Below are 12417 nucleotides of genomic sequence, written 5' to 3'. Positions count from 1 at the left end.
TGGACTACGATGACATTGAATAATAATAAAAGTTTCCTTCTTTGGAATTTCTTTATTTTTTTCCTTATCAATAATCTTCTTCGTCCTTATTTCATAATAAACCTCACCGTTATTCTTAAATGCAATCATAATGCCATTACTTCATGAAATTAGCTACAATCAAACCTGTATTCACAATAATCACAATCCAATCCATTAAATTTAAGTTTTATTTAAAAATTTGTTATTAATCAATAAATTATTGTATCAGTTATGCTACATGATGAACAGATATTTTATACGTTTTTTGACATCATTTTCATATAATTTTTAGTAGTTTTTGTTTAGTTTTTATTATATTTTTATAGCTTTTAGTGTTAAATTCACATTTTTGGATTTTACTATGAGTTTTTGTGTTTTTGTACAATTTTAGAAATTTTCTTGCAGAAATTGAGGAGTTGGAGCAGAAGTCTGATTCAGAGACAGAAAAAACACTGCAGATGTTGTCCAAATCTGACCTCCTTGCATTTGGAAGAGCTTTTCTGGAGCTAAATAAGTCCAAATGGAGTGCTCTTAATGGCTATGGAAAGCTGACTTTCATAGCTTTCCAGCAATATATAATAGTCTATACTTTGCTTCAAATTACAAGGCCTAAAACTGACGTCCAATGCCAGCTTCCTGCTCCCTTCCAGGCGTCAAGGGCCCAAAGAGTAGAGACCAGCATCCAAACGCCCAGAGAGGACCCCCTAGCTGGCGTTCCACGCCCAAGGAACCTCATAGCATGTGGATCTCATCAAAGCTCAGCCCAAACACTCACTAAGTGGGCCCCAGAAGTGTATTTTAGCACTAAATAGACTGTTTTACCCCTTACTAGTCATTTGTTTAGTATTTAAGGGAATATATTTATGTAATTCAGACCTTCTTCAAACCTTTTGACCATCATTTACGTTTTGTATTGTATTTTTACTTTCAATATGAGTTTCTAAACCCCCTAGGTTGAGAGGAGGAGCCCTGCTGAGTCCTATAAATTAATAAAAGTATTACTGTTTCTTCTTCTATCCGTGTTTGATTAATTCTAAGATGTATATTTGCACTTCAACGTGGTGGATAGGATGATCAATGACAATCAGCTTTGTTTATTACATTAAGACGAACGTGCCTGACAAACACTCGCATCTACTTGGGTTCGTGTGAATACTTCAGTGGAAAGCACGCACCACCAGCTTGAATCATACATCTCTCAGATGGCTAATCCACAACTTCATTGGAAAATTCTCGGGACACCAGTTCAGCCAATTTTGGGGAGATAGGGTCTGTGTGCTAGAGGCTAGAACCCAATGATGCAGCATTCTCTGATTCGAAAGATCTGACCTTGTCTGTGGCATTTTGAGTAGGATCATTAAGGAGAATGCACTATACACGCTTCACCCTCAAGCAGAGATGGATCCACACTAACCTTGGGGTTCAGATCCGGAGGAGTATTGATGACCTCTCAATAAAGGCACCAATCACTTACAGCTTGCCTTTGAAAAGATCACACACAAGCAAAGAGAACAATAATACCGGAGTTAATTCAGAAAGACAAAGAAACTCAAATCCTTTACCTTATCCCTATCACTGATTTCCATTTAATTTACAGAGTGTCTTTATTAGTTATAAGTCTTTGATGACTTGCATCATCTACCCTTCTTTCTTGCATAAAGAATACCATAAAGGAGCATAAATCTCATTTGATCAGTACAATTCATGCATTATTTGATGAATATTATGGTACACTACTTTGAGATGAGTTGTGCTGATTTTCAGGTGAAAAAGGACATCAAAAATGGGAAAAAGACAAACAAGAAGCTGGGCGTGTGAAACTGGCGTGCCACTTGAGAGCAAACGCCACAAAAATACACTGGCGTAGCACGTCAGGAGCTAAGCGTGGCACGCCAGTACTAAAATCCAGAAGGGAGATCCAAGCATGCAGGTGGGCATGGCACGTGAGGGACTGGGTGTGGCACGCTAGCACAAAATTTCAGAGAGCAAAATGGAGAACACAAAAGGGGCGTGGCACGCCAGCTTGGGCGTGGCACGCCTGGCCCATCAACTACTATGGGCGTGCCACTTGGTGTCAAAGGCGTGGCACGCCAGCTCCAAAAAGTCACTTTGGCGTGCCACTTGAAGACCCAGGCGTGGCACGCCAAGCTTGAAGAGTGCACAAATACATGGGCGTGCCTCTTGAGCAACACGGCGTGGCACGCTGGTACAATGATCCAGAGAAGGGGCTGAAGGCAATTAAAGACTGGGCGTGCCACTTGAAATCGAAGGCGTGGCATGCCAATACCTCAACCTCACTTCGACGTGCCACTTGAGAGCAACCAGGCGTGGCACGCCAATACCTCAACCTCACTTCGGCGTGCCACTTGAGCAACGAGGCGTGGCATGCCAATACACTAGACAAGATCATGGGCGTGGCACGCCAACCTTTGGGCGTGGCACGTTGGTATAAATTTCCAGAGAAGATGGAAGAAGCAAATTACATGGGGCATGCCACTTGGTATCGAAGGCGTGGCACGCCATTTACTATTCTTCACTAAGGCGTGCCACTTGAGCAACCAGGCATGGCACACCAGTGTCATTCAGAGGCCAAAGAAGCATTGGAGCGTGCCATTTAAGTTTGTGGCATGGCACGCTAAGCAGAGGAACCATTCACTCACGAAGGACATGGCACGCCAGTCCCTAGGCGTGCCACGCTAGTGCAACTTTCTAGAAGAGCTAGCCAATAACACAACAAGGGCGTGGCACGCCAGGCCCTGGGCGTGCCACGCTAGTTCAAGTTTCCAAAGGCAAAGGAAAGTGGGAAAAAGCAAAGGGCGTGCCACTTGAGCTCGAAGGCGTGGCACGCCAACACAAGAATTCCACTATAGCGTGCCACTTGAGTTCGAAGGCGTGGCACGCCAAGGTTGACTAAGGGACGAGCGTGCCACTTGAAGGATTGAGCGTGGCACACCAAGCTATTTTGAAGGGCACGTGACACGCCGGTGATGCGCCAGCCACACTCCAGCTAAGAAGTCACGCTTATTGAGAGTTTTCTTTCCCTCCAAAAATATAATTTTCCCTTTTTCACTTTTGTAATTCTTTTATTTTCACTAGGAGTAGTATAAATACCCCCATGGAGTACTGAAGAGGGGTCAAGCAGTTAGTTCTAGATCCACTTTTACGGTCCACTTTTGAGTACTTTTCAAGCTATGACTAGCTAACTTCCCACTCATTGAGAGAGGAAGCTCTGTTGTACTTGATAGATTGATAATAGTGAAATTCTTCTTCTCTTCATCTTCTCTTTGATTTGCTAGGAGGAATTTCGGTCTTAATGCTTAGTGTTCAATTATCTTGGGAAAGAGATTGAACGCAATTGGGTTTCATGGGAACCTTGGGAAAGGAAACATGAAACCATGCTTGAAATCCCTTCTCACACTTGAGTAGAATCTGGGTTTTGGTGATGGGATACGTGACATATAATCCCCCTATACCTGGCTCTACAAGGGTGTGTGGGATAATCAGGGACCAAGCATATCTCCCTTCATGAGCAATTAGACCAAGGAATTGGCTATTGATCAAGATCTGAGAGATTGAGTCACCAAGGGATTGGGGCTCAATGAATCATGATTGCCAAGAGGTCAGTGAGTTGCATGATTGAAGAGGATCTAAGCTAGATTTGATCCAAAGAGACAACATCTCCCAATCTCAATAAATTCCCCCATTCTTATCTATCCATTTCTTTACTGCTTAATTTTACATTCAGCAATTCCCCATTCCCATTTACATTCAAGTCATTTATGATTCAGCACTTTACATTCAGCAATTTCTATTTATGCACTTTATTGCTTTTCTTTACATTATAGTCATTTACATTTACGTAATTTACAATTCTGCACTTCACAATCTTATTGATCCGCTTAACTAATTCATATATCAATTAAAATTGCTTGGATTTGCCAATCTCTGTGGATACGATCCCACTCTACTGTGGGTTATTACTTAGCGATTATTTTGGTGCGCTTGCCAAAAGAACTAATTCACTAAATTTTTGAAAGGGGTAGTGAATTTTGGTCATCAAGTTTTATGGCGCCGTTGCCGGGGATTGGCTTAAATTTGATAGTGATTAAATTGATTGGAGAGCTAGATTAAGCAATTTAATTTCCCTGCTATTTTAATTTTCTTTTATTTAGCATTTTTTTTTATTTTTTCTCTTATTTGAGCTCAATTTCCTTCTTCTTTGATTATCCATATTTCCACTCTTCTAACTGTTTGATCAATTGCACCACTCACACTAACAACCACTTTAACATAAGTAATTCATTCATCCACTTTCTTTCTTACTTTTTGCCTTGATTGGTTGTATGACAGGTAGGAGAAGCAGAGCTTCAACTTCCTTTGATTCTGAACCTGAGAGGACCCTCTTTAGATTAAGGAGGGAAGCAAGAGGAAAGAGAGTTGTTGGTGCTGAGGAAGAGGAAGAGTATTTTGAAACAAACATGGAGGAGAATATGGAGAATCACCATGAGGAAAAAGTTCATAACCATGCCAGAGGAGGCCCAGTCAATCATGATGGGCAAGAAAGGAGAGTCTTAGGCTCCTACATCAACCTAAACCCAGGGAATTATGGCAGCAGCATCCTAAAACCAACAATTTATGCCAATAACTTTGAGTTGAAGCCTCAGCTCATCACAGTTGTTCAGAATAATTGCTCATATGGAGGAAGTACCCAAGAAGATCCTAATCAACATCTCAACACATTCTTGAGGATATGTGATAAGGTAAAGTCCAACGGGATACACCCTGACATCTACAAACTACTCTTGTTTCCTTTCTCACTCAGAGATAAGGCAACAAAGTGGTTGGAATCATTTCCCAAGGATAGCCTAACTACATGGGACGAGGTCGTGAACAGATTCCTTGCAAGATTTTACCCTCCACAAAGAATCAATAGGCTAAGAGCTGAGGTGCAAACTTTCAGACAAAAAGATGGAGAAACACTCTATGAAGCCTGGGAGAGATTCAAAGATCTGACAAGAAGATGCCCACTGGAAATGTTCAATGAGTGGGTACAACTACATATTTTTTATGAAGGACTATCCTATGAAGCAAAGAAGGCAATGGATCATTCTTCAGAAGGCTCACTCATGAAAAAGAAAACCATTGAAGAGGCCATAGATGTCATTGAAACTGTAGCTGAAAATGAGTATTTCTATACCTCAGAAAGGACTCCAAAGAAGTGAGTGCTAGAACTCAACTCCGTAGATGCCTTGTTAGCTCAGAACAAAGCAATTGTAGCACAACTAGCAGCATTGACCAAGAGGATGGAGGCCAACCAAGCCTCAGTCATTCAAGACCAAACTCCTCAACAAGAAGGGAATGCATCAGAATATGAAGGTGACTGGGAATAAGCTAATTATGTGAACAATTCATCCAGAACACCAAATGACCCACACTCTAAGACATACAACCCAGGTTGGAAGAACCACCCAAACTTTGGGTGGGGAAATCAGCAAAACCAAAACCAGGACCACAACAAGCTTTATCCATCAAATCAACATCCCAACCACAACCCCAACCATCAAACAGGGAACCATAGACCCTACCATAACTCACAAAATACATCATACCATAACAACCAACCCATACACAACAACCTCAATCAAGATACACCACCATCAACTATGCAACCATGCGAAATCAAGAGCAACTTTGAGAGGATGGAGGCTGCAATAGCACAACTATCATCCCAGATTTCAGGGGCAGTCTCCTCTCTCATGGACAGACAAGCACAAACTGATAGAAGGATAGATGCTAATCAAGAGGAATACAGGTCAAATCTGAAAAATCAAGGTGCAGCAATCTTAAAGTTGGAAGCACAAGTGGGCATCCTGTCCAAGCAAATCCCACTTTCCACACACACATTTCCCAGCGATACCATGGCTAATCCAAGAGGGGAATGCAAATCCATAACTCTAAGACGTGGGAAGATTGTAGAGGAAGAAACCTCAAGCAAAGATAATCATGAAGATGTTGCATCAAAACATGGGAACGAGGATGAAAGGGAGACCCCGGCTTCACCTCCACCCAAACCAGTCTTGAAGGCTTATGTGCCAAAGGCACCATACCCACAAAGACTGAGAAAAGATGGGAAGGTTGGCCAGTTCTCTAAGTTCCTAGAGATCTTCAAGATGCTCCAAATCAACATACCATTTGCTGAGGTATTAGAACATATGCCACTCTATGCCAAGTTTTTAAAGAAGCTTATAACCAAAAAAAGGAACTGGGAGGCAAAAGAAACCATAGTATTGACTGAGGAATGTAGCGCTATCATACAGAAGAAGTTGCCTCAAAAGCTGAAAGACCGGGGGAGTTTTCAAATCCCCTGCATCATAGGGGACATTACTATTGAGAAAGCTTTGTGTGATTTGGGAGCTAGCATAAACCTTATATCCCTAACCATGATGAGAAGGATGAAGATTGAGGAAGCCAAGCCAACAAGAATGGCACTCCAATTAGCTGACTGAACATTTAAGTTTCCACGTGGGGTGGTGGAAGACTTGTTAGTGAAAGTAGGAGAATTCATTTTTCCTGCTGATTTCGTTGTGCTGGACAAGGAAGAAGAGGTCAACACGTCAATTATTCTAGGAAGACCATTTCTAGCTACTGGTGGAGCCATCATTGATGTGCAGAAAGGGGAAATAGTCTTGAGATTGCATGAAGAGAAAATGATCATCAACGTTTTCAAAGCAATGAGTTACCCCAAGGAACCCATAGGAGAATGTATGTTGGTAGACACCATGGAACAGACAGTTCAAGAAGTTATGGAAGAAGAACAATATGGAGAAAGCATTGAGTTGGAACAAGCACCAGATGGGGAACTACCACAAGCAACCATGAGGAACTCAATCATGCCAACTACCACAGACAACAAGGATGTAGAGTCACCAAAACTAGAGCTAAAATCCTTACCACCTAGCTTGAAATATGCATATCTGGGTGCCAACAATACTCATCCAGTGATCATAAATGCAAGTCTGAGTAAGGAGCAAGAAGAGGAACTTATCTAAGTACTGAGACAACACAATGATGCCATAGGCTGGACACTTTCACATTTAAAGGGGATCAGTCCTTCAATGTGCATACACAAAATCTTACTTAAAGAGGATGCCAAACCCTCAAGATAGCAACAAAGGAGGCTGAACCCAACTATGAATGAAGTGGTTCAGAAAGAAGTGCTGAAATTGTGGCAAGCAGGGATGATCTACCCCATCTCAGACAGCTCTTGGGTAAGCCCGGTGCAAGTAGTCCCTAAGAAGGGAGGGATCACTGTTGTGGCAAATGAGAAGAATGAATTGATACCCACAAGAACAGTGACCGGATGGCGTATGTGCATTGATTACTGGAGACTTAATGAAGCCACCTGAAAGGATCACTTTTCCCTGCCCTTCATGGACCAAATGCTTGAAAGATTGGCAGGACATAAGTACTACTATTTTCTAGACGGATATTCGGGCTACAACCAGATTGTTGTAGACCCCAAGGATCAGGAAAAAACTTCATTTACTTGTCCATATGACGTTTTTGCTTATAGGAGGATGCCCTTTGGATTGTGCAATGCACCTGCCACATTCCAAAGGTGCATGCTCTTCATTTTTTCAGATATGATTGAGAAGTTCATAGAAATATTTATGGATGATTTCTCTGTGTTTGGGGACTCATATTCTGATTGCCTATACCATCTTTCTCTTGTGCTAAAAAGGTGTCAAGAAACCAACCTGGTTTTGAACTGGGAGAAGTGCCATTTTATGGTAACTGAAGGGGTGGTTCTTGGTCACAAGATTTTAAAAGATGGCATAGAAGTAGACAGAGCAAAAGTGGAAGTAATTAAAAAATTACCTCCACCTTGCAATGTCAAAGCAATCAGAAGCTTTTTGGGACATGCTGGGTTCTATAGGAGGTTTATTAAAGATTTTTCAAAGATTGCAAAACCCCTTAGCAACTAGTGCACGAAATTGTGATCATCAATGGCGCCATCAACATGGTACGCTCAATTGCAATCTCAACTCTTTATCACAACTTCGCACAACTAACCAGCAAGTGCACTGGGTCGTCCAAGTAATAAACCTTACGCGAGTAAGGGTCGATCCCACGGAGATTGTTGGTATGAAGCAAGCTATGGTCATCTTGTAAATCTCAGTCAGGCAGATTCAAATGGTTATGAATGATTTATGAATAAAGCATAGAATAAAGATAGAGATACTTATGTAATTCATTGGTGAGAACTTCAGATAAGCGTATGGAGATGCTTTGTCCCTTCCGTCTCTCTTCTTTCCTACTGTCTTCATCCAATCCTTCTTACTCCTTTCCATGGCAAGCTGTATGTTGGGCATCACCGTTGTCAATGGCTACAGTCCCCGTTCTCTCAGTGAAAATGTTCAACGCGCTCTGTCACAGCACGGCTAATCATCTGTCGGTTCTCAATCAGGTTGGAATAGAATCCAGTGATTCTTTTGCGTCTGTCACTAACGCCCAGCCTTCAGGAGTTTGAAGCTCGTCACAGTCATTCAATCCTTGAATCCTACTCAGAATACCACAAACAAGGTTTAGACCTTCCGGATTCTCTTGAATGCCGCCATCAATTCTAGCTTATACCACGAAGATTCTGATTAAGGAATCCAAGAGATAAACATTCAAGCCTTGTTTGCTTGTAGAACGGGGGTGGTTGTCAGGCACGCGTTCATAGGTGAGAATGATGATGAGCGTCACATAATCATCACATTCATCATGTTCTTGGGTGCGAATGAATATCTTAGAACAAGAATAAGCTAAATTGAATAGAAGAATAATAGTAATTGCATTAATACTCGAGGTACAGCAGAGCTCCACACCTTAATCTATGGTGTGTAGAAACTCCACCGTTGAAAATACATAAGTGATAATGGTGATCATTGGCTTCGGCCCCAGAGAGGGAACCAGAAAAACCAAGATGAGAATACAATAGTAAAAGGTCCTATTTGTAGAGAACTAGTAGCCTAGGGTTTACAGAAATGAGTAAATGACATAAAAATCCACTTCTGGGCCCACTTAGTGTGTGCTTGGGCTGAGCATTGAAGCTTTCATGTGTAGAGACTTTTCTTGGAGTTAAACGCCAGCTTTTGTGCCAGTTTGGGCGTTTAACTCCCATTCTTGTGCCAGTTCCGGCGTTAAACGCCAGAATTCTTGAGCTGACTTGGAACGCCTGTTTGGGCCATCAAATCTCAGGAAAAGTATGAACTATTATACATTGCTGGAAAGCCCAGAATGTCTACTTTCCAACGAAATTGAGAGCGCACCAATTGAGCTTCTGTAGCTCTAGAAAATCTACTTCGAGTGCATGGAGGTCAGAATCCAACAGCATCTGCAGTCCTTTTCAGCCTCTGAATCAGATTTTTGCTCAGGTCCCTCAATTTCAGCCAGAAAATACCTGAAATCACAGAAAAACACACAAACTCATAGTAAAGTCCAGAAAAGTGAATTTCAACTAAAAACTAATAAAAATTTAATAAAAACTAACTAAAACATACTAAAAACATACTAAAAACAATGCCAAAAAGCGTATAAATTATCCGCTCATCACAACACCAAACTTAAATTGTTGCTTGTCCCCAAGTAACTGAAAATTAAATAAGATAAAAAGAAGAGAATATGCAATGAATTCCAAAAACATCTATGAAGATCAGTATTAATTAGATGAGCGGGGCTTTTAGCTTTTTGCCTCTAAACAGTTTTGGCATCTCACTTTATCCTTTGAAATTCAGAATGATTGGCTTCTATAGGAACTCAGAATCCAGATAGTGTTATTGATTCTCCTTGTTGAGTATGATGATTCTTGAATACAGCTACTTTATGAGTCTTGGCCGTGGCCCAAAGCACTCTGTCTTCCAGTATTACCACCGGATACATACATGCCACAGACACATAACTGGGTGAACCTTTTCAGATTGTGACTCAGCTTTGCTAGAGTCCCCAATTAGAGGTGTCCAGGGTTTTAAAGCACACTCTTTTTGCCTTGGATCACGACTTTATTATTTTTTTCTTTTTCTTTTTCTCTTTTTTTTTTCGTTTTTCTCTTTTTTTTGTATTCACTACTTTTTCTTGCTTCAAGAATCTTTTTTATGATTTTTCAGATCCTCAGTAACATGTCTCCTTTTTCATCATTCTTTCAAGAGCCAACATTCATGAACAACAAATTCAATAAGACTTATGCTCTGTTTAAGCATACATTCAGAAGTTAAAGTATTGCTACCACATCAAAATAATTAATCAGTTATAAAATTCAAAATTCATGCAATTCTTCTCTTTTTCAATTAAGAACATTTTTCATTTAAGAAAGGTGATGGATTCATAGGACATTCATAACTTTAAGGCATAGACACTAAGACACTAATGATCATGCAATAAGACACAAACATAGATAAACATAAGCATAAAAATTTGAAAAACAGGAAAATAAAGAACAAGGAGATTAAAGAACGGGTCCACCTTAGTGATGGCGGCTTGTTCTTCCTCTTGAAGATCTTATGGAGTGCTTGAGCTCCTCAATGTCTCTTCCTTGCCTTTGTTGCTCCTCTCTCATGATTCTTTGATCTTCTCTAATTTCATGGAGGAGAATGGAATGTTCTTGGTGCTCCACCCTTAGTTGTCCCATGTTGGAACTCAATTCTCCTAGGGAGGTGTTGATTTGCTCCCAATAGTTTTGTGGAGGAAAGTGCATCCCTTGAGGTATCTCAAGGATTTCATGATGAGTGGGATCTCTTGTTTGCTCCATCCTTTTCTTAGTGATGGGCTTGTCCTCATCAATGAGGATGTCCCCCTCTATGTCAATTCCAACTGAATAACAGAGATGACAAATGAGATGAGGAAAGGCTAACCTAGCCAAGGTAGAGGACTTGTCCGCCACCTTATAAAGTTCTTGGGCTATAACCTCATGAACTTCTACTTCCTCTCCAATCATGATGCTATGAATCATGATGGCCCGGTCTATAGTAACTTCAGACCGGTTGCTAGTGGGAATGATTGAGCGTTGGATAAACTCCAACCATCCCCTAGCCACGGGCTTGAGGTCATGCCTTCTTAGTTGAACTGGCTTCCCTCTTGAATCTCTCTTCCATTGAGCACCCTCTTCACAAATGTCTATGAGGACTTGGTCCAACCTTTGATCAAAGTTGACCCTTCTAGTGTAAGGGTGTTCATCTCCTTGCATCATGGGCAAGTTGAATGCCAACCTTACATTTTCCGGACTAAAATCTAAGCATTTCCCCCGAACCATTGTAAGCCAATTCTTTGGGTCCGGGTTCACACTTTGATCATGGTTCTTAGTGATCCATGCATTGGCATAGAACTCTTAAACCATTAAGATTCCGACTTGTTGAATGGGGTTGGTAAGAACTTCCCAACCTCTTCTTTGAATCTCATGTCGGATCTCCGGATATTCACTCTTTTTGAGTTTGAAAGGGACCTCGGGGATCACCTTCTTCATGGCCACAACTTCATAGAAGTGGTCTTGATGCACCCTTGAGATGAATCTCTCCATCTCCATTGACTCGGAGGTGGAAGCTTTTGCCTTCCCTTTCCTCTTTCTAGAGGTTTCTCCGGCCTTAGGTGCCATAAATGGTTATGGAAAAACAAAAAGCAATGCTTTTACCACACCAAACTTAGAAGGTTTGCTCGTCCTCGAGCAAATGAAGAAAGAAGAGAGTAGAAGAAGAAGAAATAGAGGAGATGGAGGGGGCTTTGTGGTTCGGCCAAGTGGGAGAAGTAGTGTTTAAGTTGTGTGAAAATGAAGGAGTGAAGATGGGTTTATATAGGGGTGGAGAGAGGGGTAGGGTTCGGCCATTATGGGTGGGTTTGGGAGGGAAAGTGGTTTGAATTTGAATGGTGAGGTAGGTGGGGTTTTATGAAGGGTGGATGTGAGTGGTGAAGAGAATAGTGGGATTTGATAGGTGAGGGGTTTTTGGGGAAGAGGTGTTGAGGTGATTGGTGAATGGCTGAAGAAGAAAGAGAGTGGTGGGGTAGGTGGGAATCCTGTGGGATCCACAGATCCTGAGGTGTCAAGGAAAATTCATCCCTTCACTAAGTGGCGAGCAAACATGCTCTTTATGCCAATTCTGGCATTAAACGCCGGGCTGGTGCCCATTTCTGGCGTTTAATGCCAGCTTCTTGCCTTTCCTGGCGTTAAACGCCAGTCTGGTGTCCCTTTCTGGCGTTAAATGCCCAGAATGGTGCCAGACTGGGCGTTAAACGCCCATTTGCTGCCCTTACTGGCGTTTAAACGCCAGCAAGGTTTTCCTCCAGGGTGTGCTGTTTTTCTTTCTGTTTTTCATTCTGTTTTTACTTTTTCAATTGATTTTGTGACTTCCCATGATCATCAACCTA

The 12417-nt window shown here is 41.5% G+C and overlaps 1 protein-coding gene and 1 non-coding gene across 2 annotated transcripts; one reads left to right on the top strand and one right to left on the bottom strand.

Annotated features, from left to right (window-relative positions):
• Positions 1 to 4952: 4952 nt before the first annotated feature.
• LOC130953472 (small nucleolar RNA R71) lies at positions 4953 to 5060 on the bottom strand. The gene has a single exon (XR_009075642.1). It is a non-coding gene; the product is annotated as a small nucleolar RNA R71 (small nucleolar RNA).
• Positions 5061 to 5120: 60 nt separating this feature from the next.
• Positions 5121 to 6527, top strand: LOC130949816 (uncharacterized). The gene is made up of 2 exons (XM_057878439.1): positions 5121 to 5239; positions 5438 to 6527. Exons 1-2 carry the CDS (start codon positions 5121 to 5123, stop codon positions 6525 to 6527), a joined length of 1209 nt encoding a protein of 402 aa, XP_057734422.1.
• The last annotated feature ends 5890 nt before the right edge of the window (positions 6528 to 12417 follow it).

This window comes from Arachis stenosperma, chromosome 9 (assembly GCF_014773155.1).
Source record: "Arachis stenosperma cultivar V10309 chromosome 9, arast.V10309.gnm1.PFL2, whole genome shotgun sequence".
NCBI lineage: Eukaryota > Viridiplantae > Streptophyta > Magnoliopsida > Fabales > Fabaceae > Arachis > Arachis stenosperma.
Note: the sequence above shows the minus strand (reverse complement) of the source record. Positions and strands in the feature narration are given on the sequence as shown.

What these genes read in the sequence shown, in the direction of transcription:
- LOC130949816 (XM_057878439.1), top strand. Translation starts at nt 5,121, where the DNA reads ATGGATCATTCTTCAGAAGGCTCACTCATGAAAAAGAAAACCATTGAA. An exon ending in TCAGAAAGGACTCCAAAGAA is followed by an intron (nt 5,240 to 5,437) that starts GTGAGTGCTAGA and finishes CAATTCATCCAG; the next exon opens with AACACCAAATGACCCACACT.